At 49.2% G+C, this 27,033-nt stretch overlaps 1 protein-coding gene across 1 annotated transcript in view; it reads left to right on the top strand.

Annotated features, from left to right (window-relative positions):
• GREB1 (growth regulating estrogen receptor binding 1) overlaps window positions 1-27,033 on the top strand; it is a 71,425-nt gene that overhangs the window by 27,656 nt on the left and 16,736 nt on the right. The window contains exons 11-22 of the mRNA XM_045884108.2: window positions 233-361; window positions 1,047-1,175; window positions 1,778-1,975; window positions 2,715-2,895; window positions 4,279-4,474; window positions 5,852-5,988; window positions 14,320-14,659; window positions 15,691-15,806; window positions 17,327-17,526; window positions 18,908-18,997; window positions 21,873-22,501; window positions 25,044-25,146. Of these exons, the coding sequence (XP_045740064.1) occupies window positions 233-361; window positions 1,047-1,175; window positions 1,778-1,975; window positions 2,715-2,895; window positions 4,279-4,474; window positions 5,852-5,988; window positions 14,320-14,659; window positions 15,691-15,806; window positions 17,327-17,526; window positions 18,908-18,997; window positions 21,873-22,501; window positions 25,044-25,146 (2,448 nt within the window). The remainder of the gene's footprint in view (window positions 1-232; window positions 362-1,046; window positions 1,176-1,777; window positions 1,976-2,714; window positions 2,896-4,278; window positions 4,475-5,851; window positions 5,989-14,319; window positions 14,660-15,690; window positions 15,807-17,326; window positions 17,527-18,907; window positions 18,998-21,872; window positions 22,502-25,043; window positions 25,147-27,033) is intronic.

Raw genomic sequence — 27,033 nt, 5'->3', positions numbered from 1 at the left:
CAGGCGATGTTGCCACTGGGGACAGCTGTGGGGCTCCGCAAGACCACGTGGCTGCACTCTGTGCCTCCCACGTTGTAGGGAATCAGGAGACCAGGGCAGAGGATGGGACTAGGCTATTGTCTGGGGATAGGGAGAGAAAGAGAAAGAGAGCGGTGAGCACAGACTCTGCCATCAAGGGGCTCACGTGCTAATTCTAAGTGGAGGGGCCCAGTGAAAGTTGTTTGTCTTCCAGGAAAATACCAAGCCCGAATTCTTTCCGAGAGCCTTCTCACCCCAGCGGAGTACCAGAAAGAAGTCAATTATGAGCTGGTTACGGGGAAAGTGGACTCCTTGGGGGCCTTTTTTAGCACCCTCTGTCCAGGTAGGCTTGTAGTGAGACAGGTGTAAGTTCACAAGTGGGAGGGGTGGTCCTCTCGGAGCCCGTTCCCTAGGACCTGCTGAGGCCGGCCTTGGTTTGGATGTGCAGGGTGACCCCTTCATTCTCCGTGTTAGCATTTACGACCCCTTCTGTGGTGGTCTCTGGCTGGCCATCTTCCTGCACTGACTGGGTTCTTCTAGGTGTGGGGGGGGGGGCTTGGGGTTCCTGGTTTTTGGGGCACACGAGGGTCCTGTGCCTGTTCTCCTGTACCTCTCCAGCCCTGTGCACTGTGGCTCCCTACCTCCCCCTCTGAATTTCTTGAGTCTATGTGTTCTATGCTGTGAATTCTGTGCCTTCCTCCCTTCTTTGCCTGGCTCCTCACCCCATTTCCTCCCAGAAACTTCTGCTGATCCCTCCTTCTCTAGGATGGGCTCGGACCCCTTCCTCCTGTCCTTCAGCACCTGGCTCTTCCTTCTGTCCTGGCACCTACCACCTCACAGTGCAATTTTCTCTGACATAATCGCCTTCGATACTAGGCTATGGGCTCCTCGACTGGATGGGCCACGTCTTCTCTATTTCCATTACCCCAGTCCCGGGACAGTGCCTCATACGCAGGTGTTGCATGGAGGTTTGCTGAGTTTTACTGGGATGGAAAACCCATTTCTGTTGTTCTCTCTGTTTTGGGCAGAGGGTGACATTGACATTTTGCTGGACAAATTTCATCAGGAAAATCAAGGCCATATTCCGTCCTCACTTACTGCCTCCCCTGTCACCAAATCAGCATCCCTGGATGTTGGCGGAGCTCCGGCATGCACGAGTGAGTGATGTGGGGACTCCACGGCCAGGATCTGGGCTGACGAGACAGCACCCCGGGGGCGCCAGGGGGGCTATGAGGAAGCAAGGCAGGGCATTTTCTGAGCATCAAAGTGGACTGATAAATAATTTTTATTTTAGTCTTTAAAACACTAGTAGTCTCATCCTACCCTGAAATGGATGCTTGTACACTTTTCCAGAGATGGCATATTTCTCTGTGTAGATTTCCACCTTATCAGTGCATCATTGAAATACGTTATGTATCCCGAGTTCCCGAAGAGCTGCGATGGTCTCCCTCTCTTCCAGAGAACTCGCAGCCTCTTCCAAAGTCCTGTCTCAGGGTCTGCTTCCCTGGGATGCTGTCTTTGTCCCCTTCAGGTAGAGAAGGTCACCGCCTCTGTGCTCCCTGAGCACTGTTGATCCTTTTATTATTAAATTCTGAAAAGTATGAAATGTACATAGCCCAGAGTAGGCACTTGATAAATGTTGGTGTGATCCCCCTTTGGTCACTCTGTGCACTAGGCAGGGCCCTGCTGCTGGATTCCCTAGCAGACGTCCAGGGTGTTGGCCCTCTGCATCTCACCTTTATGGGGGCTCTGGTTCCAGGTTACAGTCTGGAGCCCCACCACATCCGGCCCTTCCAGCTGGCCGTGGCTCAGAAGCTCCTCTCCCATGTGTGTTCAATTGCGGATTCCAGCACTCAAAATTTGGACTTAGGATCCTTTGAGAAGGTGGACTTTCTGATTTGTATTCCCCCCTCTGAAGTGACCTATCAGCAGACCCTGTTCCGTGTCTGGCATTCAGGTAAGGGGCATTTGGGGGGCAGGTTGTGGTGTCTGTGTGGGAGAAGCTTTGATTCCCTTAATTTCAGATTTGGAATTGAAATACCAGTCTTTGCCTCTAAAGTAGGTAGGGCAAGGATTAATACCCCCATTTTATAGATCATGAAACAGATGCTCAGAGATAGCAAATTGCCCAAGATTTTATAATCCATTAAAGCAAGAACCATGACTTGAATTTCCACTCTCCCCCACTCGGGTCAACAACCCATGTGTTGATATCCTGCTTCAACTTCATGTACTTTCCCTGTGCTTTCAAGGGGATGAAATATTAAAAACACAAAGAGTCAATGTCTTCACTCAGAGGATTTGTTTTAGGGTTCTGTAACCTACAGCTCCACGGCCTTCAGGCTGGGAGATGATTTTGCTGGGGATGGCGGGGAGGTCACACCGAGCCTAGGATCACCAGCCTCATGAAGCCAGCTTTGCTATACCCCCTGGGTGGGCCACTGTGCATACACCTCGATAGGAAACAGGCCCGCCTCTTCGCCCAACTCCTGCACAGACATACGTGTGACCACGGTTTGCATGGGGTCAGGTGCCCCGACTCCCCCACGTCTCACATATCCCCGTAGCTTTGGGGCCGGCCAGAATGCTAGCCAGATAGCAGGTGCTCACCAGGTGTCTGTTGAGTGAATGAGAAACTAGTAACAAGGGTTTTACTTGTCATGGATTACTTGTGATGTATTTTTACCACGTTACAGGGGTTTTACTGGAGCTTGGCTTGGAAAAGGAGCGCATGACTAAGCAGAGGGTCGAACAGTATGTTTTGAAACTTGATGCCGAAGCGCAGACGAAATTTAAGTCCTTTCTGCAAAACTCCTTTCAGAACCCACATACGCTCTTTGTCCTAATCCATGACCATGCCCACTGGGATCTCGTGAGGTGAGAGCGGCTTTGGCATATGGCAGGGTTGACGGGTTCCTTCTCTGAATTAATATGTGGATGACACTCAGGCCTGTGGGTACAAGCCTTGACAAGATGAATGATGTTGGGGTTTTGGCATTTGTAAGCAGATGCCATGGATGTATTCCAGAATCTTAGAGCTGTAGATTATCTTGGGGGACATCTAGTGGAGCCTCTAAAAGGTGCTATCATGATCTAAGGCTCAGGGTCACAGGGCTGGGGTGGGGGCAGGAGGGTGTTAGTACTGAGCCGGCCTAGAACTAGGGCCTCCTTTTCTGTACCCCACCTGGCGACAAGGTGCCCCCTGGTGCGGGGAGGGGATCCTGACTGGAATAACTCCCCTGCTGATGGAGACCCCACTGGCTTCAGTACCGAGGGTCGCAGCTGGTGTCACCCTTCTTTAGGGGCGATTTTATGGACTCAGTTCAAATGAATGTAAATCTAGATGCATTTTAGATGCTGTCAGTCTCGGAGTCTGGCAGGATTCCTGATTTACCAGGATCTGTCATCTCCCTAGACTGGCCCGAGGGTTGTGCATTTAGACATTACCACTGACTGGGTGGGGAGGGGTGAGGAGGGAAGGGAGATCCTGGGTCAGATCGCAGAGGAAGGCTTTGATTTCTCACGGATGCAGAAGCATAGGGCTGGCTAGAACCTCAGAGATCACCTATATGCAGGGCATGCGATATAAGGTCCCTGCATGGGCTCGGAGGTATTTGAACGTCCTGAGTTGTATAAAGAGCTATCTTGTGAATACTCATTTGGGAGGTAGGTTTCTCAGAGTAGCCGCCTGCCGCCCAAAAGCCGAAGAGTTTTCTATTCTGCTGGGTGGCTAGGACAGAAGGCTGAGGCCATGGCCTGCAGGGAACGGCTGAGCTGCGCTTGTATCCAGGGCCCCTGGTCCAAAATGCTTCCCCTTCCTGGTCCTGTACTTTTCAATTTAATATGGAATGTACCATTTTATATTCTCTGTGGATCGTTTCAGGTCAGAAGGAATTTAGGGGAAAGAATTTAAGGAGACAAGTACACACTCAGATGGGGCCAAAGGAGCATTCCTGGGTGAGAAGCCCTGCTCTACAGGAGTGGGTGGATTGTGGACCCCGCAAGCAGTCCTCCGTAAATACTGTTCCTGGCTAAGTTTTTAATGAGCAACGAGGGTCAGGGGAGTCCCAGACAAGTGCCTGCAGTGTGGTCTTTTTTTTTTCTTAAATTTTCCTGGTCAGAGCCAGAAGCCTTGATTACTTGCACATTTAGGGGTGGGGCTAGTTAGAAACGTATTCAACTGCTTGATCTTTGTAAAATTACAGAGCAGTATGCGTCATTCCACTCACTGTGTCTCCCCCGCCCCCTTTCCTCCCTCAGTAGCGCCGTTCATAATCTCTATTCCCAAAGTGACCCGGCCGTGGGATTGGTGGACAGATTGCTCAATTGCAGGGAGGTGAAGGAGGCCCCCAACATCGTGACGCTCCACGTGACTTCCTTCCCTTATGCGCTGCAGACGCAGCATACCCTCATCAGCCCTTACAACGAGATCCACTGGCCTGCATCATACAGTAATGTGAGTGCCACGGGGCTGCTAGGCCTGGTGTCCCCGTGACCCTTGAGTCGGGAGAAATTCTGTTTAGTAAAAACCTTGATTAACTGGTGTAGTTGGGGGTCAAGAGGGTCTCCTGTTTCTTGGATCTTTGATGTGACCCAGAGTTAGATTTAAACCCTTTCTGGTCTTTAGACACTTTCCCAAAGGACATTAGTTATCTTCCCCATCTGAGGACATGTAATGTTTAGTCTAGAAGCCTTGGAAAGGTTCCTGCTTTTCCTCTCCCCACATCCTTAAGCTGCAAAGCTCAAAATCCCCTTCCTCAAATGGAACAAACCTCCATAAAACCTGGTGAGGTTTTGGTTTATCCCCTGCCTTTTCTCATCAAAATAGAAGGCTACAGCTGATAATTTGAGGCTTCTGAGAATAATTGGAGAATTCTGGGTGGTTGGATTCTACTTAATTATACAAGTAACAAGCAAACCTCAAATTCTAGACTTTTGGGGGGTGTCCCAGACTCATCTGAGGGACCTACAAAGATACGGATGCTTGGCTTCAGTCCAGCAGACTTGGAATCATTGGTGGTAATACCAAGTGTTTCTGTAGCACTTTCGTGAGCTAGAGAGGCACTGTTCTGAGTGCTTTATTGTATGAACTCCTATCGGGGGCAGAGGCTAGGATGATTTCTGATTTACAAATGGAGAAAATGAGGCAGAGGAGGGTTGAGCTAGGAATGTTAGGTCAATGGGAGTGAAATTGATTAGATAAATGCATTTCTTCCTGCTGATTTTAATAGCAAGCTGAACGCAAGATGGTTGATTGGCCTATTCCTAAAACTAGCTTAAAATTGTTGGAAAGAAGCCATTTTAACCAAGAAAGTTGTGGATTTAAAAAACAAGGCTGATGTTTTTCTTGGCAGAGACACTAGGGTCAGATGAATGGAAAAGTCTTGACTGATATGGATGCACCATCCTTTAAGTATAGAGTGCTCCGTGCTCTGGGTCTGCAGAGGGAAGTAATATATAAAACGTCAGCTGCAGGACTGCAGAGTCGGCACAATTTATTTTTATTTACAAGATTCTATTTATTAGAGAGCATGTGCGCGTGTATGCGTGTGTATGCACATGAGTTGGGTGAGGAGAAGAGGGAGAGAGAAAATCTCAAGCAGACTCCATGATGAGCATGGAGCCTGACATGGGCTCAATTTCTCGACCCTGAGATCATGACCTGAGCCCAGATCAAGAGTAGGATGCTTAACTGACTTGAGCCATCGAGGCTCCCCATGTCAGCACAATTTAGATCAAGACGCCTGGGCCAGCCATCTACGTGCCCAGCATGTGAATCTCTCCATCCCCGCAAATGCAGTGTTTGTGTGACTGATGTTCTTCTCTGTTTTAGGGAGTGGACTTATATCCTGAGAATAAGAAGTACTTCGGGTTGTCAGAGTTCATTGAGTCCACCCTTTCGGGACACAGCCTCCCTTTGCTCAGATACGACAGTTCCTTTGAGGCCATGGTCACGGCATTAGGAAAAAGGTACACGTCTCTGTTGGAAGTTACTAAAATGCTCAGGAGTCGAGTGTAAGCTGAAGAGTGTGCAGCCAGAGAATTCCAGGAAGGGGGCCACCTTCCTCCTTTCTTGGGTGACTCTGTCCCTCCACTAAAGGGATCCTGGTTTATTTCTTGCCCTGCCTGTGGGGCCAGTGATATCTGTCATGTCGTTGTTCCAGAATGTTTTAGAGATGGGATTGGGCAGTAATATGTTGGAATGTGGGAGGGTGTGTTTGAGACACGGGGAAGCCAAGAAAATGGGCAGAGGTAGACACCAAAGGATTTAAAGGAAATGATGGTGACAATCATAGTTGGCTTCGTCCTTTCATGTCCCATGTGTATCATCTGCCGAGTGCTTATTTTATACTGTTTGCTGTTCCAAGAGCCTTGCCATCTCTCTTAGCCAGTTGCTGCTATTATTTCCATTTTGCAAGTAAACTGAGGCTCCGAGAGGCCCGCATGACTTCCCGGGCCCCACATCTGGCCAGTGACAGAACTGGCCACGAACCCAGCATCAGCCTGACTCTACAGCTCGCCCTCCAACCCATGTCATGGCAGACCGCTGAGGCAGGTTTTAATGCTGCCATTTCTCAGATGAGGCAACCGAGGCCTGGGAGGTTAAGCGATTGCCGTCATCACCCAGGCAAAGGTTTGCAGACTGGCCATTTCTCAGATGAGGCAACCGAGGCCTGGGAGGTTAAGCGATTGCCGTCACCACCCAGGCAAAGGTTTGCAGACTGGCCATTTCTCAGATGAGGCAACCGAGGCCTGGGAGGTTAAGCGATTGCCGTCACCACCCAGGCAAAGGTTTGCAGACTGGCCATTTCTCAGATGAGGCAACCGAGGCCTGGGAGGTTAAGCGATTGCCGTCACCACCCAGGCAAAGGTTTGCAGACTGGCCATTTCTCAGATGAGGCAACCGAGGCCTGGGAGGTTAAGTGATTGCCGTCACCACCCAGGCAAAGGTTTGCAGACTGGCCATTTCTCAGATGAGGCAACCGAGGCCTGGGAGGTTAAGTGATTGCCGTCACCACCCAGGCAAAGGTTTGCAGACTGGCCATTTCTCAGATGAGGCAACCGAGGCCTGGGAGGTTAAGTGATTGCCGTCACCACCCAGGCAAAGGTTTGCAGACTGGCCATTTCTCAGATGAGGCAACCGAGGCCTGGGAGGTTAAGTGATTGCCGTCACCACCCAGGCAAAGGTTTGCAGACTGGCCATTTCTCAGATGAGGCAACCGAGGCCTGGGAGGTTAAGTGATTGCCGTCACCACCCAGGCAAAGGTTTGCAGACTGGCCATTTCTCAGATGAGGCAACCGAGGCCTGGGAGGTTAAGTGATTGCCGTCACCACCCAGGCAAAGGTTTGCAGACTGGCCATTTCTCAGATGAGGCAACCGAGGCCTGGGAGGTTAAGTGATTGCCGTCACCACCCAGGCAAAGGTTTGCAGACTGGCTACTGCAAAACAGAACGAGGGGTTCTGCCATGGGCTCTGCCACCTTCCCTCATGGTGCCCTGTTCTCTTGTGCCAACAAAGGGATTAAATTAGATGTGGGCTTCTCAAGCTGTGTTCCAACTGTCCTGCTTGGGCTGCATGCAAATAGCTCTTAGGCCAAAAGGGGTTCCATGGTCAAATGTGTTTGAGAAACCTTACATTTCAGGTGTTCTTTTCCATGAGAGTTCTCCGAGCCTTCTGCTGCCACACGTGCTGTCAATCCTGAGGAGGAGGCTCGAATGGGTGGCATCTCTGGTGTGTGCCCTGGGATCAGTATTCCCCAGAATGCCCTTTGAGATGCTGAATCCCTTTCAGTTTGGGGATGCTGGTGGACTTAATCCGCTCTCCACCTCACACGTGGGCAGCTGGGCGCTCATACGCTTGCTCAGGGAAGGAGCCCTGCCTCTGCCTCTCTGCCCTGCTCTCCTCATGCAGCAGCTTCTGTTGGGTGCTTGGTGAGCTGTCACTTTGGGCCCAGTACTCGACATTTATTGCCTAAAATATCCTCATGGCAGCACAGTGGAATAGGTACTATTATCCCTGTGTGGCAGAGGAAGGAATGGACTTAAGTTGGGTCCCCTGTCCTAGGTCACATGGGGGGTTGGTAGTGAAGCCAGACCTAATCCTTGTCACTTGACTCCAAAATAGTGGAACCACCAAGCCATATGGAGCGAGGTCTCATGGCCAGAAGGCCAGACTGGCCGCGGGACCATACATTCTGGCTTTACACTTAGGAAAATGTGAGTTTTAACCTTTGGCAAATCACTGAACCCATATGAACTTCCGTACCTTCACCTATGAACAAATCTACTTTTCTAGTGGCTTCTCATGAGAGTTTGATGAAACGGGAACACGTGCTGACTCAGGAATAGTTGTGTGCTGGGAGGTCAGGCTCCAGAATCACGCTTCCTGGGTTTGAGTCCTGGGTCTGTCACTTACCAGCTGGGAGACTTTAGGAATGTTTCTCATTCCTCTGCGGGGAGAATAATGTCTACCAGATGGGGATGTTATGAAGATTAAATGAATTAATACATACAAAACTTTTTTTTTAAAGATTTTTTTTATTCATTTGAGAGAGAGAGAGGCAGAGAGAGCACAAGCAGGGGGAGAGGCAGAGGCAGAGGGAGAAGCAGGCTCCCTGATGAACTGGTAGCCTGACATGGGGCTCGATCCCAGGACCCTGGAGATCATGACCTGAGCCGAAGGCAGATACTTAACCATCCGAGCCACCCAGGCGCCCCTAATACATACAAACATTAAGAGCATGCCTGGCACACATTACTACATGCTCACGGCAGCTGCAGCCAGCACCGACATGGCTTTGTCCCCACCATCACCACTGTCACCATCGTCCTCACCACTGTCCTCTTCCTTTCTTGTCTCTCTCCCCCTCTGCTGAACAGGAAGTGTTGCGCAGAGATTAAGATTTCCATTTCACTAAGTGAGAATAGGATAGAAAACTCTGGAATGTTGAGTCCTGGAGACTCTTAGGACCGCCTAGGAATCATTTAACCCAGCCACCCCACCCCGTCTTATAATTGTGGGAATTGAGGTCCAGAGAGGGGAAGTGATTTGGCCAAGGGCACACATCCTGTTTGTGGCAACCTGGATTATAGCCAGGTTTGATGTTCTCTCCACTGTGCCATGCTGCCTTTCCCAGGAATCCTCTATCTGGAAATCTCCTGAAACAGGCAACTTGGACAGAAGGCACTAAAGGTAAGAACACATTGGTTACTGCCTCTTGTCACGATGTGCATGGCCAGCCTTTTGATTTGCCTTGTGTTGCACACAGACCCTAGCATGTGACTGGGAAGTCTGCTTGCAAGACCATGAACTTACTGGTATTTAAGAGATTTAGATATTTAACAACTCCCATTTTTATTCCAATATGTTTTCTGTGGAGCTTCCTATAGGGCCAACCACAAAGGCTTAGGGGTAGGCACATTCTACCTATACCTGCTATTTAGAGCTGGGCTAATCCCTGCCTCCCACACAGTAGTTCTTTTTTTCTTTTTTTTTTTTAAACAATAGCTTTAGTGAGGAATAACTGACATTCAGTAAACTGCAGATATTGAAAGTGTTCAATTTGGTGAGTTTTGACATATGTAAACACTGGCAAAACCTTCACCACAATTAAGATAATGAACAAGAGTTTCCTCCTACCCCTTGGTAATTATTCCTTCTTTCCGTTTCTCACTGTAGACTATTTGCATTTTTCTGGTGTTTTATATAAATGAAATTATGCAGTATATGTCAGTCGTTCACTCATTTCTCCAGTGACCGATGATGTTGAGCATCTTTTCATGTGTTGTCATTTGTATGTCATCTTTGGTGAAATGTCTCTTGATGAATTGACTCCTTTATCATTATGAAATGACCCAAAGAATATTATTCTTTGTTCTAAAATCTACTTTCTCTGAAATTAATATAGCTACTCCAGCTTTCATTTGATTAGTGTTAGCGTAGTTTATAATTTTCCGTATTTTTACTTTTAACCCACTTGTGTCTATATTTAAAGTTGTTTTCGTATAGACAGTGTATAGTGGGGTCTTATTTATTTATTGCATCTGACAGTCTGTGACTTTTAATTGAGGTGTTTAGACCATTTACATTTAATGTAATTATTGATGTGGTTGTGTTTAAATCTACCATCTTACAATTTTTCTATTTGTTTCATCTGTTCTATGGACTCCCTTTTTCTGTCTTCTTTTAGATGAACTGAGCATTTGTGATTTCATTTTCTCCACCACTTGCTGTAACTCATATGTTCTTTTAGGTGTTGCTTTAGACTTTACAGTATATATTTTTAACCTACTTTCTACTTTCAAGTGATATTATACCATTTCATGGATAAGGATCTTACAGTAGTATATCTATTTCTCATCTCACAGGCTTTGTGATTTCATTTTCTCCACCATTAGCTGTAACTCATATGTTCTTTTAGGTGTTGCTTTAGACTTTACAGTATATATTTTTAACCTACTTTCTACTTTCAAGTGATATTATACCATTTCATGGATAAGGATCTTACAGTAGTATATCTATTTCTCATCCCACAGGCTTTGTGCGTCTATGCTCATACATTTTACTTAAATATGTTATAAACTCCACAATAAATTACTTTTGCTTTAGATAGTCAATTATCTTTCAGAGATATTTAAATAATAATAATTTTTAAAAACATCTTTTATATTTATGCACATAGTTACTACTTCCAGTGCTTTTCATTTCTTTGTGTGGATTTATCTAGTTTTGTTATCCTTTCTGAAGGACTTTTTTTCAACATCTGTAGGGAAGGTCTGCTGGTGATGCATTCCTTAAGCTTTTGTGTGTCTTTATTTTTACTCATTTTTGAAAGATATTTTCCCTAGGTATAAAATTTAGGTAGTTTTTTCTTTCAGTACATTAAAGATGTTGTTCTACCGTCTTCTGACTTGCACTGTTTCAAACAAAATCTGCCACCATCACACCTTTGTTTCTCTCTGTAATGTGCCCTTCCCTCCCAGCTCCTCCCATCCGCTGACCAGGCTACTTTAAAAAATATTTTAATTTGTTACTGGTTTTAAGCAATTTAAGATATGATTTGGTATAATTTTCTTCATGTTTCTTGTACTTAAGTTAATTGAATTTTCATTACGTCTGAGGAAAAATTCAGTCATTATTTCTTCAAATATATTTTTCTACGTTCTCCTTCTCTCTGTTAGAGTAATCCAATAGCACATACATTAAGCTGCTTGAAGTTGTTCCATAACTCTCTGATGTTATTGTTTTTGTTTCCCTTTGTTTCATTTTAGATAGTTTCTATTGCTATGTTTTCACATTTACTAATCTTTTTTTCCTGCTGTGAGTCATATCCGGTTTGTTTGTTTATATATATATATTTTTTATAAAAGCAAAGGAGTTTTATATGACAGGAAGAAATTCTTCTCCTAAGAGAAGAAGTTGTCTTCTAAGAAAAGAAGAAAGACAATTTCAGGTAGCACATGCATGAATGTATATGCACATTGATGAATTGATGATAAACATTTACTTGTGTTTGTTTATTAATCAGGGTTCTACCTTGCAAGTGACAGAAACTCAACTTGAACTACCTTAAGAAAAGGAGAGAAATGTAGTGAGTCATGAAATAAAAGGAGAGGTTGAATAAATAAACCACAGAATGTCAGAGATGCAGCTGGTTTCAGGAGCAACTTAAGTTAGGTATTAAACACTGCTGTGACTGTGTTGTCTTGTCTTTGGTACCTCTCTTCGTGTTGGCTGTATTGTATCTCATTGCACTGGCTTCTTCCATGAAAACATCACCCCTCATTGCTGCTGAATTACACAGTCTTCAGCTTCTAGAGGGGGACTGATTGTTTTAAACATTGTTTGAAAAATTCCAAGAAAAGACTGATGACCTGTCCTGGGTCAGGTACCCATCCCTGAATGCATCTATTAATGCTGGCAGGGCAGGGCAAGTCCAAGTACCAAGATGGTAGCTCCCATGAGAATTCAAGGTCCAGTTCATCTTCTCTCTCAGGCTTTTTAGTTTTGATCTCTAGAATTTGAGTCTTTTTTATATCTCCACTTACCATTCTTAATCTCTCCTGTAGTTTCTTAAATGTATGGAATATAGTTACAATAATTGCTTTAATGTTCTTATCTACTAATTCTATCATTTGTGTTATTTCTGAGTCAGTTTCTACTGATTGATTTTTCTCCCTCCTTATTATGGGTTGTATTTTCTTCTTTAAATATCTGGTAATTTTTGAGAGGATTCCAGACATTGTAAATTTCACCTTGTTGGGGCTGGATGTATTTGTATTCCTATAAATCTTTAGCTTTGTTCTGGGATATAGTTAAGTTACTTGGTGATGGTTTAATCCTTTCAGGTCTTGCTTTAAGCTTTGAGCTTTGTTAGACAGGACCAGAGCAGTATTTAGTACAGGGCTTGGTCCCACTACCAAGGCAAAACTCTCTAAATATTCTATAATGTTCCACAAATTCTGAGGTCTTCCATGCTGGCAATGGGAACAGGAATTATTCTAAACCCTGTATGAGCTTGAGGCATTGTTCCTTTTAATTCTCTTGGATGATTTCTTTCTTGGCCTTGAGTAGTTTCCTCACCTATGTGCACTGATCACTACTCAACTGATGACTTGGGGGACACTCTGTAGCTCTCCTGAGTTCTCTATTTGTGCTTATTCCTCTCTGGTACTCTCCCCTGTGAACTCTTCCTACTCGATTTCCCTGGACTCTAGTGCCTTTCCTCAAGTCAGGGAGACCACTGATGCTTTGCCTCGGTTTCCCTTTCCTGAGCACATTCCAGAAACTTTTTCAAGGAAGAAGCTGGGGGTTCCTCCAATTTTTCCATTTCTAAGGATAACCGTCTTTCACTTCCTGATGCCCCATGTCTTGAAACACTCTTGTTTCATATATTTGTCCAGTTTTTTTTGTCATTTCAGATGGGTAAATATGGTTCCTGTTCTGACCCTCCTTGTCCTTTGAACAGAGTTGAATGCTGGTACTTCCCACTATATCAGAGATGGGGAGAAAGTATGCTTCCTCCCAAATGACATCCTGCCCTTCTTCATCCCCCTTCATCCCACCTTGCTCAGGGTGACAAGAGGCCACCAGTGCGGGCAGTACTGTAGGGCAGGGGAGACCATGCCTTTTCCACCCTGCTCTCTTCCTTTCTTCTTGGGCACTATTTGGCCAGTGCACCAAGGGCAGGGCAAAGCAGTCCTTGGACTGCTGAGTCCCCTTTGTGCCAGAATCTACAGATCAGTCATGCCTTCCTGAGACAGCAAGCCAGCTCTCCAACTTATAGAATCCATGATGTAGTTGAAATGCTAAGGACAAAGAATGAAGAAAAGGAGGAGAATAGTAGACAAGAGAAGACCTCAGAAACTCTGTGGAAGGTGACTGATTGCCCTGATAGAACTCTCAGGGTGGCATGGCCATGGTAAGGGGCCGATCTTTGTAGATCGAGAAACTTTTTTTATCTTCGCCCCCAAAAGCCACTGTGTCAGGGGATACATTCCAGCGAAATAAACCCACAAGAGCATCATGTGTAAAGCAGATGTCAGTTTGTTCCTACAGAGAAACACGGTGGCCTCCAGGGATGGCCTCCAGATCTGTTTCTGATGTGTGGGTCAGAAGAGTGCCTGCAGGGCATGTGGTCTTGGCGGGGTCACCACTTTTTTGTGGAAACACAGATGGTAACAGTTTCTGAAGCCCAAACTGGGGTTCTTGATTTGACTGAGTATGTTCTGATTTGTAATTCATCTGTCAAATCACATCTAGTTACATTTCTGATTACTCATTGTCCTTGAAACAGACGCAGAAATGTGCCTTCGGGATGGTCGCCCTCAATCTGGGGAATGTGATGGCTGCGCTTACATGCTGATCGCTAGTGGTTCTATTTTCAGTGGGAACTGGGGGCAAATTACTGTACAAATTAAGCTGATGAGAGATGAAACCATCGTTTGTTTCATTCACTCCTCTCTTTGTTCGTTGCACAAATATTTATTGAGCCGCTATGGTGCACCAGGTGCTGGAAAGCACAGAGAAACAGCAAACCTGTGCGCTTCTTTCCTAGCTGGAAGTGACAGAGCAATTTTTGATTTGACTTCTAAGGAAGGCTTCCCTTTCAGGTTTGAAACAACCAGCTTCGAAAGGAAACACAACCAGGATGCCACCTGGGGGTCACCGTGCCTGCATCGCTGGCTGTGTTGGGTCCCTCGTTTGCTGGGCGCAGGCCCTGCTCCTCCTCCCGGAGTACTCCGGGCGTCCTGGAGGTGGCCAGCAGCCCGGTCACGGCTCCGTGTCTCTGTTTGTTGCAGGTTCCCCCGCCTGCACAGCGCGGTGATCAGGACCTTTGTTCTCGTGCAGCACTATGCGGCCGCCATGATGGCTGTGAGCGGCCTCTCGCAGATGAAGGACTACACATCGGTGGAGACGCTGGAGATCACCCAGAACCTCATCAACTCCCCCAAACAGTGCCCCTGCGGCCACGGGCTCATGGTCCTGCTGCGGGTGCCCTGCTCGCCGCTGGCGGCCGTGGCCTATGAGCGGCTAGCCCACGTGCGGGCTCGCCTGGCCCTGGAGGAGAACTTCGAGATCATCCTGGGCAATCCCAGCTCTGGCATCACTGTCGGGAAGCACTTCGTGAAGCAGCTCAAGGTGGGCGCTGGGGGCAGGGACAGGAGGGGTGGAAGGTGCCTGGGAGAGTAGGGGGAAGGGGTGATGGTGTGGTGATAAGCACCTTGGCCCCCCTCCATGCTTGGCCAACCCTCTGGCCGCCTCTCTTGCCCTGTCCCTACCTGCAGTACTAAATTACTTATAAATGTTGCCCCCCACCCCCAATGCATTGTCTTGCTCTTTTTTTTTTTAATGATTTTATTTATTTGAGAGAGAGAAAGAGTGAGTGAGCACGAGTAGGGGGAGGGGTGGAGGGAGAAGCAGGCTCCCCACTGAGCAGGGAGCCCGATGCGGGGCTTGCTCCCAGGACCCTGAGACCATGACCCGAGCCGAAGGCAGACGCTTAACCGACTGAGCCATCCAGGCGCCCCTTGTCTTGCTCTTTTAAACTTCTGGGCTGCCGCGTGCCTTTCATTCTTCCTGGGAGTGCTTCTCCTCCTCCTTGGTTTAGCCAACACTTATCGGCCTGTAGAACTCAGCTCCTGTCTTTTCCTCTTTCGGGAAGCCGCCCCTCCCTGCCTCCGGGTTCTCCTCTGCAGTGGGGCTGGCGTGGTGCTCCCTGCCTATCCTCTGGCTCTTTCTCCAGGCATTGGAGGGCAGGGACCACCCCCATAGTCCTCAAGTCCCCCCCAGACTAGCACAGTGCCTGGCCTCCAGCTTCTCACTGAACCCACAGAGAGGTGAGGGAAAAAGCAGGAGGGTTACAAAGAATCCTGAGACAAGAGATAAGCAGGAACCGAGGGAGAGGCATGGCTGAGAAAGCACAGTAAAAAGGTTAGACCAATTGAGGATATGCACTTTTCTTCCCGAGGATCAGGCAGCACATATTCCGTGGATTGCTAACACGTGCCAGGCAGTGTGGCTGGGAATGCAGCCGTGAAGCAGACGATGTGCTTATCTGTCCTTCTCATGAAATGCTTTCAGTCAGGAGGAGGACACCATAGATCTGTCAGAGTTGGGCTAGTCCGAAAGTAAGGAGTCTCCCCGCCTTATTGCTTTTTAATTATCCGCAGATGTGGCAGAAAATTGAGGACGCGGAGTGGAGGCCTCAGACCTACCTGGAGTTGGAGGGCCTGCCGTGCATCCTGATCTTCAGTGGGATGGACCCTCACGGGGAGTCCTTACCGAGGTCAGGGGAGGGGGCTGTGTGGCCCTGGGGGTCTTTGAAGAGCCAGCTGCCTGTACCCACAGCTCTGGGGGGTGGTCAGGCCAGGCTTCCAGTGCCCAATGGCAGGTGGAGTCTTTACATTCAGAGTCATCATTGAGTTGTGCATTCATCATGACAGTTTCCCATCCTGTGGCACTGAAATGTGTCTGAGGTCTGGGCAGCATTTCCTAATTCTCAGACAGGCACCATTTGGGCTCACGGGGGGTGGGATGGCTGTGGCTGGGCCTGGTGGGTGGAGGTCTTCCAGCTGGGGTTAGGGTTTGATGCCTCCCTCAGTTTCTCCCGTGAGGATCACCATGTGCATTGGGGATGACTGTTCTGTTTAGGAAAGTATCTGATCATCTTGGGGGTCAAGGCTCCACTTCTGGTATCTCGCTGCTGGGATAGTGGGGCCCTCCCGGTGTAGGAGGTGTTCTGGGAAGTGGGGAGGCCACTGATGCCCCTTAGGAAGAGTTGGTTTCCACATACACAGCTGACTGTCTCAAAGGCTGTGTTCCTTTGGAGACCACGGCCACGGAGAAGTCAGCTGCAAGCCCCCTCAGTGTCTCCTGGGGTCTCTAGGCCGTCACACGGACAGGTAGACACTCAGGACAGAAGGTCACTGGGCCTCCAGTAAGGCAGTTCCTTGAATGGGTGGCAACAGGTTGGCTCCTGAAGATTTACTTAATACCATGGAGAAGAGCAGGTGGCCACGCACATCTTTCTGGGTATAACCAAAGAGTAAGAACTGACATTTATTGGGTTCCTGTCATGTGCTGGCACTGTACTGGATTCTTCTCATGTGCTGTATTTCATTTTACTCTCACTGCTATCACCCTGAGTGAAGGTGACATTTGTGTCCCCTTTGAGCAGTGAAGAAATGGGACTTACAGAGATTAAGCCTGGTGGACCATGGACTCTGGCTGCCCGACTCCAAAGCCGGGGATCCTTCCCCTGGGCCACCCCACACTTAGACGAGGGCTACTGCACATGGTGTCCTCACAGGCTGGGTAAAGGTGACTTGATTGTCATCCTATCCCTAGCATCTAGCACAGTCCTGGCACATTTTAAGTGCTGATTGAATAATTAAATGTCCACTGACTGCATATAGTCTTCAAACAGTGCACTTAGATGGCTATTAATATTAATTCTCATCTTTCAGATGAAAATCTGAGCCTGCAAGAGGTTGCCCAGCTTGTGGAAGTTTCTGGCCCTAGAAGTAGCAGAGCTGGGGTTCAAGTCTGCTTTTCTTTGGCCTGAAAATGCTCTCTTGATGACATGCAGGACAGGGCTGAATCCATAGCAGGAGCCCCAGGAGACTTACTGTTAAACTGACTTGGTTGTCAAGGGCTCACTGTACTGTGATCTGCTTTTCTGTTTGCACAAGTCCTAGGGCCCTAAAGAGGCGGCCGGGGGCTGGTCCCGATCCCCATTCCCCCCAGCGCTGGGAGTGGTGCCTCATTGTAGAAGACACTCAATAGATACCTTCTTGTTCCCTCCAGGTCTCTGAGGTACTGCGACCTGCGTCTGATAAACTCCTCCTGCTTGGTGAGAACAGCCCTGGAACAGGAGCTGGGCCTGGCTGCTTACTTCGTGAGCAATGAGGTTCCGTTGGAGAAGGGGGCTCGGCACGAGCCCTTAGAGAGCGACGCGGAAAAGCTGAGCAGCACAGACAACGAGGATGAGGAGCTGGTGACGGAAGGTGAGGGGTGGCAGGTCCACCTTGCCTGCTCATCTTGGGGGCAGCCTGCCCTTGTGTGGCCCTGGGGCCCGTCTCACAGTCAGCAGCTCCGATGAGCACTATCTGGATATGTCTTTGAAGGAGATGGCACATCCCTGATTGCATTCAGATTTTGCCCCCCCCCCCCCCACTTTTGGTGGTATGAGAAAATGGAAACCCCGATTGGTTCTTCCTAGCTCTAGAATTCTTAGAGAATAGGAAGGAAAATTGCAGTTTCTTAGGACTCCGTTTCCTACTCGGTTTGACTAGTCAGTGACTTTACTGCCCCGTATAAGCTTTGCTTGCGTATTTCCTGTGTGAACCAACAGGTTGGGTTTATTATGAAGTTTGATGAGAAAAGGCTGGTTTCATTCCAAGACATGAAAATCCAACACTGTATTTTAATAGGACACGTAAATCAGAGCAATGCAAGGCATCTGACTTGTCAACAGTGCAGCAAGAAAAAAGATAAAGCTGTTTATAAAAGCATGGGACGCGTTTGTGGGGTGTGATGCAGGGTCGGAAGACCCGCTTTCTCTTCCCGCTGCATCTGCTGGCTGTGTGACTTGGGACACGTCGTGCTTCCGTTACTGGCCTCAGATTGCTCACCTGTAAGACAGAGACTAAAAGGCCCCCGGGACAGACTCTGCTGGAGCTGTAGCAACCTTGCACAAACGTGATTGTGACCCTGACCTTAAGATGCCTCAATCTCCCCGTTGCCCGTGGGATGAATCCGCATTCTTGGCATTTTACAGCCTACCTCTCTAGTCTCACTGCTTCTCACACAGTACCCCATGCTGTTAGTCACACTCAGCTCATCAGGGTTCCCTGGCTGTGCTCTGCTCTTGTCCCCTCTGGGCCACACAGAGGCTCTCCCATGGCTTCGAGCTACCCCTGCTGGCCCTTCAGGGCTCAGGTCGGGTCACTCCTTCCAGAAAGTCACCTGCTCTTGCCTCTCTGCGCTCCTTACATCTGTAGCTGTGGCTCGTGAGAAGGGGCCTCCATGAGCCGTGAACGCCTGACTGGCCTGCGTCGCCCCCCTTCTGTCTCCTCGGGGCTCTGTCAGAGGCGGGTGCCTGCAAGATGGTAGCTGGGTGGCTGGATGGATGGATGTATGCATGGAGGCATGGATGGATGGATGCATGGATGGATACATGGATGGGTGGGTGCATGGATGGATGGATGCATGGATGGATGGATGTATGCATGGATGCATGGATGGATGCATGGATGGATACATGGATGGGTGGATGCATGGATGGATGGATGCTAGGTGTGAACACACTTTGCAAACTCTGAAGTGCTGGGCGAACATACGAGATGATGATTATGAGGCGTTTTCAGCATGTGTGTCTTGAAACAGGCTCCACTTCAGAGAAGAGGAGCCCGGTGAAGAGGGAGAGGTCCTGCTCCCACGATTCGGTGTCTTCGTCCCTCTCCTCTAAAGCATCCAGTAAGTCTCCAGGTGGGAAAGAGTGCACATCTGGATGTTTCTTTTGAGATTTCAGAGAATGAAAAGAGATCTTTATTTTCACCTAGAACTGGAAAGATAAGGGAATCTTTGAAGAACTGGAGCTTCTTAGAGATTGTGTTTCTGGGTTGGGGTCTGGGACGTGAGGAGTTTGGGCAGGATGTCAGAGTTGCTGGGAGAAGATCATGGACTCTTGTCTCCCTCGGTGGCCTGTGCTGGGCAGTGTCCCCTTGCTGCTCCCCCAGCAGCTGTTGGTTTAGGGAATCAGTGTGCCCTGGGGGAGGAGAGGGGCTGGGGTCAGGTGTTCTTGTCAAGTCTAAAGGCAGAGAGAAGTGGACACAGATTCCCTAGGGGAAAAGCAACAAAAGGCAACAGGTGGTCCCTGAGCCTGGGACCCAGACCACAGGGAAATGTGCGTAAAATGCCCAGTTTCTGCCTAAGGGATGCTTGGTGTCTGGGAGCAGTCAGGACTGGCCCACGTGAAACAGCATTGCGGTCTTTCTGTGCAGCCATTACCGAGAACCGACTTGGTATCTGAGTCAGGGCAGAAAGATAGATGAGCTACAGACCCGCTCTCAGGGTGTTCATGGTTCCTCATCAGCCATGTGATAGCGTACAAGGGCTGCGTTGCTGTTTACACACACACACACACACACACACACACACACACACACACGCAACGTGGGACAGTTCCGTGGATGGAGAGGTAATTTTGCCTCAGGTGGGGGCAGTTTAGGGATAGGGTGCGGTCCCTGCAGGGGAGCAGGCCGGGTCGCCACAGCCCTGCGGCCCCTTAGAGGAGGGCCTTTGGGTCTCAGAGGAGAAGATACTCAGGATGGAGGAGGCTTGGGCTGTGGAGGGGCATGTGGTACTTGGGCACAGGGCGTGGTGGTCACCTGGCTGTGGAGGTCAGAGAACACCAGGGGATTTGGTTTCCTGTCTTCTGCCCCCTCCTCACGCAGCCCACGGGTGACAGTGAGCCAGGCTGAGGGGGGGTCTCCCTCACAGTTGTGCCCAGAGGGAGTCAGAACGAGGACTCCTTCACATCCTTCTGCGGCAGAAGGGAGACCTAGTCCTCGGCTCGGGGTAGTCAGAAAAGCCAAATGCTGTAGCCTCTGGTGTCGTCTGCCCCAAACAATATAGGGAGCTGGCGAATGGGTGAGTGAATGAATCTGTGCTATTCAGAATAGAGAGGAATCGTGCTTTGTTCTTCCCCAGTCCTGGTGGTACAGCTTTCTAGAAGGTTCTGGGGACACACTGGTCTGTGCAGCGTCTTCAGGAGTAGAATGTCCAGGCTATGAGCCAGGCTCTCTCCTTCTGGAGTTCTTCATTTAGGTGAGGTGACTTTCTTAGCCAGGACTCCTCGGAAGAAGGTCCTGAGGTCTTAGGGGTCTCTGACGAGACGCTTCTCATGGCCTTGGCTGCCATACATTTCAGAGATGAGGGAATGGAGGCCCAGGGAGGTGAGACTTGGCCGCAGCCACCGAGTCAGGGTGGAGACCTGGGTGAGGGTGGGTCTCATCTTTATAGACTGACAGTTTCCCTGGATTCAACTGGGGACAGACCAACTGAGGTTTGGGGGTGGACGGAGAGAAACGTCCGTGTGGGTGTCCATCCTCAGGGTCCTACTGGGCTGGCCCTCACAACCTAGGGAAGCGGATGAAGGCATTGGGGTTCCCTTGGTCTACTTTTGGAATCTTGTGCCTCTTTGATATCCTTCAGGCCCATCTGTCCCCCTTGTCCCAGGCCAGTGCCCGGGTCCCTCACAGCCTCCCCATATGTGCTCTTCGGGCCAGTCCATTGACACTGAGCCAGTCGCTTCAAGTGCCTTGCCCTTGCCTTTCCAGGTGGGAAAGAGTGCACATCTGGATGTTCCTTTTGAGAAATCCAGTGCTGCATTTCCTCCTTCCGTGAGCCGTCTGGAAGGGCGCTAGATGCAGGCCGTGGAGCCGAGTGGTAGGGCCCTTGGGGGGAGCTCAGATCCAGAGGGGAGGTTGCCTGAGCAGCGTGGTGCGTGGGGTGCAGGCTGAGCCAAGTGCTGCAGGGTGGCCGGAAGGCCTTTCTGAGGCAGGCCTCCCTGGGTCTGTCTTCTGTCCACACCATCTCCTGGGAAAGGACAGAGTTAAGACAACAATGCAGTGTCCCGTCTGCCCTGCTTTCTGCGGGCCTGAGCTCTGCAGGGCTGCCGTGAGCTGCCACGCGAGCCGCCACGCGAGCCCTGGTGCGTATGGCTGGGATGATATGAGAGAGCAGGGTGCTGCCCGGTATGTGGCCACACTCCCCGAGGCCTCAACGTGGTGCACGTCGGGGAGGGGCGAAAGGAAGTCCTGGTTCGGCTGGCTGCTCTGCATTTCCTCCCCCGATCCTTCGAAAAGCAAGGTAATTCCAGCGTTTGGTTAAAGCCTCCTGAGTCCTGAGTCCCACGCGGCTCCCTGGCAGTTTGCACGAGAAGCTGCCACTGTGCTGGTGCAGAGGCTAGATGTGAGCTCCCCGGGGGGACAGCGGGGAGTGGCGTCCCGGGAACACCTGCACGGGGCGTGTGCGGAGCTTGAGCCGGGTGCTGTGGAACAGATTGGGTCGGGGCTTGCAATGGAGAGGCTTTGAGGCCGTGTGCAGGGTGCCGGGGTGAGTGTGGGGTGAAGTCTCGCCCCGTGACACCGGCTCGCTCTCTTCAGCAAGTCCTGTCTCTGTCCTAAGACAAAAGTTTCTGTGTACCCAGAGGGGGGATTTCATTTTCGTTTGTGGAAGTTCCCAGTGATTGTCAAGTAGGGGTACTTTGTGTCACAGGAACAGGAGTGGTGGGCGGTTTGGCGAGGGTCCTCTCTGGGGCGTGACTGACAGGTGCATCCCTCCCCAGGCTCGGCGCTGTGCGGCGAGTCCTCGGCTCAGCCCGGGCCACCGTCGCAGGGGGAGCGGGCCAGGTCGCCACAGCCCTGCGGCCCCTCGGAGGAGGGCAGGGTCCCCGGGGAGAGACAGAGGCCCCAAGCGAGCCGGGGGCCACCGTCGGTCATCAGCAGGCACAGCCCTGGGCTGGCCCCCCAGCCGGACTCCGGCCTGAGAGCCAGCCAGAGGAGCGTCCAGGTGTCGGTCACCCCGTCGTCCTCCCAGCTCTCCTCTTCGGGCTCCTCCTCCTCGTCCGTGACCCCCGCGGCCGGCACGCTTGTCCTGCCGGCCTCCCAGTGCTCCATGACCAAGGCCTGCCGGCAGCCCCCCATCGTCTTCCTGCCCAAGCTGGTGTACGACATGGTCACGGCCACCGACAGCAGCGGCCTGCCCAAGGCCGCCTCACTCCTGCCCTCCCACTCGGTCATGTGGGCCAGCTCCTTCCGCCCCCTGCTCAGCAAGACGATGACGTCCACAGAGCAGTCCCTCTACTACCGGCAGTGGACGGTGCCCCGGCCCAACCACATGGACTACGGCAACCGCGCTGAGGGCCGCGTGGACGGCTTCCACCCGCGCAGGCTCCTGCTCAGCGGGCCCCCCCAGGTGGGTGCTGCCCGGCCGGGGCCTGGGCTGCGTGGGGGTTCTTGTGTTCACGCCCACGGGGGCTGGTTTGGGGCTGACAGCACCCCGTTAGTCACATCTTGCCATTCTGACGGCTGACCCCACAGTGGGCGGGGGCTTGGGGGTTGGGACCTGCCTGCCACCCATGGCTGGCTCACATCCAGCCTCGGACCGCAGGTGCTTGCCTCACGGGATGTGGGGGCGGAGAGCTTCTCTGTGAGTGCTCCTTCAGACCCTGACTCTGCTCTTCCCACATTAGTTCATTTGGTCCCCACGGCCAGTCTGTGCCAATTAGAACCCCCGTCCCACCCCCACCCGGGGTTCTGCACCGGAAGGTTTTGGTGAAACGTACTGGGGAGGCAGGAGGCCTGTCCCTATCCCAACCTCTCACCTCACTGTATTTTCCTAACAACAAAAGACATTGCAGTTGTCAAAATGGGAGACATCTGCCAAGTGCTGGGAGCGTGTGAAGATGACCGTGTCAGGTCTTGGAAGGGGCTTTGTCAGAACAGTGCAGAGGTGGGAGGTGGGCTCCGGAGTGGGCTCGAATTCTGCCTCAGACAACACCTGGCACCCTGGGCAGGATCCAGCCTTCTCCGTGCCTCATTGTCCTCTCCGAGAATGAGGAAAAGAGTAGCACCTGAGTCAGAGATGTGAGCAGTAAACGAGAGAATAACCACAGGGCGCCTGGAGTACAGCCTGACCGTAGAGAGCAGGTAGCTGTGGGGTCAGTTACTGCTGTTTTCACCCCCATCAATACCGTCCTGTCCCGTTTCATGATGGCTGCCTTCGGACTCAGCCTGTTAATTTCCTTACAGTCTGCTCCAAGAAATGCAAACCCGCAAAAACATGTACAAGAATTCTCACTTTAGGATTGTTTACAATAGTCAAAAACCAAACTGGAAACAACTGAAGTTCCATTGGTCAAGGTCGGTTGAATAAATTTGGGTACGACTGTATCACACAGTTCAGCCATAGAAAGTTGGAGGTAGATCTCTAGATGCTGACACTGAAATTGCTCTAAGGTTTTAAATTGAAAAATTTGAAATTGAAATTGAAAAAAATCAAGTTGCAGAGTAATATATACACAGTGTAATATCAATTAGGAAAATAAGTATTGGTGTGTACGTATATGTGTCTGTGTGCGGAAATACCAAAAAGAAATCCCTGGCGGAATTGCCACTGAAGAGGGTGTGGGCTTTGTAAACATTCTTCTTCACCATCACTCGGTATTTCTTGAATGTTTAAATGAATGAGCATATATTAACTTTTTATAAATTTGAAAAAGGGGATCCAGGTTTCTCCATACTGTCATATGTTATTGAATGTTATCTTAAAAATTTCACCCATTTGATAGGTGAAAAATAGTATATTATAGTTTTATTAAGGTTGAATATATATACTTATGGGTCACTGCTACGACTTTCATAGTGATTTTTCTGGTGTGTTTCTCTTATTTACTTTTCCTTTAGGCATTTGACCTTTTCCTGTTGCTTTGCAGGAGCCCTTTAGAGATTATAGATGTTAATTCTTTGTCTATTATTACATGTATGGCAAGTATTTTCTCTGAACGTTCACCTGGTCGTATTTCATATTTTCTTTTCTAAAGTTAGTTATTTCTGTTCATCCACATTTGTTGAGTACAGAGTATGAGCCAGGCATTGAGCTGAGAACTTAGAAATCACATTCCCAGAGTAACAGGGTGGGAGGTTAGCCCACAGGTGCCCGTTTAACCACCTGTGACCAAAGTGAACTAAGACTCAGTAGTGTCCTAGCCCGGTGTGTGGCTGAGGGAGCAAGGGACTCTAAGATACAAGAAGAAAAAGCAGGAAGAGAAGAAAAATTATTTTCCTGGCCTTAGGAGGAGAGAAATGAGATGCCAGACTTTTAAGTCTTGCACAACAGATTTTGACCTATCGATTAACGCAAGAATAGCAATCTAATTATGCAAGATTCTCTTTTTTTTTTTTTTTGAGAGAAAGAGTGCAGGTGCATGGGGGAGAGGGGCAGCAGGAGAGGGAGAGAGCAAATCTCAAGCAGGCTCTGTGCCCCGCACAGAGCCAGATGCGGGGCTTGATCTCACGACCCTGAGATCCTGACCTGAACCGAAATCAAGAGTTGGACTCTTCACCGACTGAGCCACCCAGGCGCCCCCATACAAGATTCTTCTAAGACATTATTACGCTTTATATTGTCAATTCATCTTCTGAAGCAACCTTTCTTCAGTTTGCTATTAAAGTCCTATTTCTAACAGCTTAGAAAATGTGGCCAATTAAAAGTAGAGATGCGTTGCCATGATTTATAAGCAGGCAGGTCTGCTGCTCACGGGAGTCCCTCTGTGGCCTGCCGTCCTTCTTTAGGTCACATTTCCCCTCAAGTGGCTTTGCATCCCCCTGGCTCTTGCTTTAATGAGGTGAGGTCTTGGAAAGAGATAGGTGACACAGAGCCTGTCCGGTGCTCCAGCTGGTGCCTGCACGTAGACAGGCTGTACTGAGCGTTGGCTCCAACTCCAATGTCTTCACAGATTGGGAAGACAGGTGCCTACCTGCAGTTCCTCAGTATTTTGTCAAGAATGCTCATCCGGCTGACGGAAGTGGATGTTTATGATGAAGAGGAGATCAATATCAGTGAGTTATGCGTTGGTGACACGTGGGCTTAGAATCCTCTTTAATCAGTTTCTCGGGTGACTTGATGTCTTTTCCCATCTAGGTGGCATTTTCAGATCAGTGATCCCACTCATCCCGGGGGCCTTGAGGGGTGCTTTTATCTCTCCCTTGTTTGCCGTTGTGCTCAATATCAGAATAGCGCTGGGAGGCCTTCGTGGAGATAACATTGCTACACTGAAAATAACCGCTGTTTACTGCGTATCTTCCAAGTGTCGCGGCACTGTGCTGGATACTTTACATAAATTGTTGCATTTAACTTTCTGCAAATCCCAGTGAGAGTAATTGCTTATTTCCTGATAAGTAACATGCTCAGGCGCCCAGCTGGGAGATGGCAGAGCTGGAGCTGAACTGGATTTGATGGCTGCTTCTAGAAAGCAGGGTTATCCATCAGGGGAATTTCCCACTCAGGCAGCTGAGCGCATAGGTCCACATCTTAGGGCAAAATGGAAGTATATGGTATGTGGCAAAAAGCCATTTCTCCTTATTCAGGGAACAGAATTTGCCCTGATTAAGGTAAGACTCCCTTTGAACAGGTGTTTGATGCTCCACTACCTCCTTGTGTGGCCTCCAGTGGCTCATCCACTTGGTCTGGTAAATGAATCTGTTGCTTTGGGAATTAAAATTTGCGTGAGGAGGCCTGTCTGTGTTGCAAAGAAAGGGAATGAGTAGATTGCACTGACATCTAAATAGCACTTGTCTTTATTTTTATTGTATACATTTGAAGTGTACAACTTGATGATTTGATATGTGTATAACATTGTGAAATCACCACGACGATCAAACTAATTGACATGTTCATAGTTACCATGTTCACTGCAGTGTTATTCACTGTAGGCAAGATACACAAACAACCATGTGTTGTCCGTTGATGGATAAATGTCCATCAGCAGATGGATGGATAAAGAAAAGTGTGGTATATACACCCAATGGAATATCATTCAGCCTTAAAAGAGATGAAAGTCCTGCCATCTGCAAAGACATTTCCTTAGATGTTCTTGACTGTGTTTGAGTTTTGACTTGGAGAAAATTTGGAACCAAGGAGGCTCATCCATCCCTTAGTCTTTCCTTTGAAGGAAAGAGGAGGGAGGCTCTTCATCCAAGCTCTGAGCTTTCACACCTCCCCCCTAACAGTTTGGAACTGAATTTCAGATGAAAATCAGACCTGTTGAGTCTCTGTGTCCTCACTTTCTTGGATATCCCAATGACAAAGACAGGATTTGAGCCCAGTTTGTTCAACTTCAAAGCCCATTTTCTCAGAAACTCTCCTCCTGCCTTGGTTTTCTCTTTGCGAAAGCATGGATAATTGCTGTTTTAAGGGGTGTTGTGAAGATTAAGATACATATGAAGCACTGAGCACTTATTACACACGCAATAAACATGCCTCTCCCTCTTCTTTGTTTGTGTCTTCTCTGATGGACACGCACTCTGCCCATGTGTACATACCATGGCTATAAAGATCAATACATTATGTAATTTTAGTTGGACCGTCTAGATATTTTTACTTTTTTAGCCAACCAGCACTGAATGAGCATCCATAGATTATACCAGTTATGAGGTAAGATGTAAGATAGAATTTGGGCCATGAGTAGTGTTAGCATTCAGAAGGGAGAAACCAGTGGGCTTGAACACTTAGGCTTTCTAGAGGTGCATGAGGAGTTGGCCATACGGCTGTGTAGCATTTAGATGTAAGATAACGAGAACTGTGTTAGGTTCCATTGGCAGTGGGAACCAGTATGCTGCATATGGGGTGGGGCTTGCTGGGGGGATGTGCAGAGCAAGCAGTAGGTATATTGGGAGGAGCTGAAGTCAACATGGGAGCCAGAAATGCAAACCCATCCCACAGGAAAC

Source organism: Mirounga angustirostris, unplaced genomic scaffold (assembly GCF_029215605.1).
Source record: "Mirounga angustirostris isolate CCGP_5_RB_7025 unplaced genomic scaffold, mMirAng1.0.hap1 SCAF_10, whole genome shotgun sequence".
Lineage (NCBI taxonomy): Eukaryota > Metazoa > Chordata > Mammalia > Carnivora > Phocidae > Mirounga > Mirounga angustirostris.
Note: the sequence above shows the minus strand (reverse complement) of the source record. Positions and strands in the feature narration are given on the sequence as shown.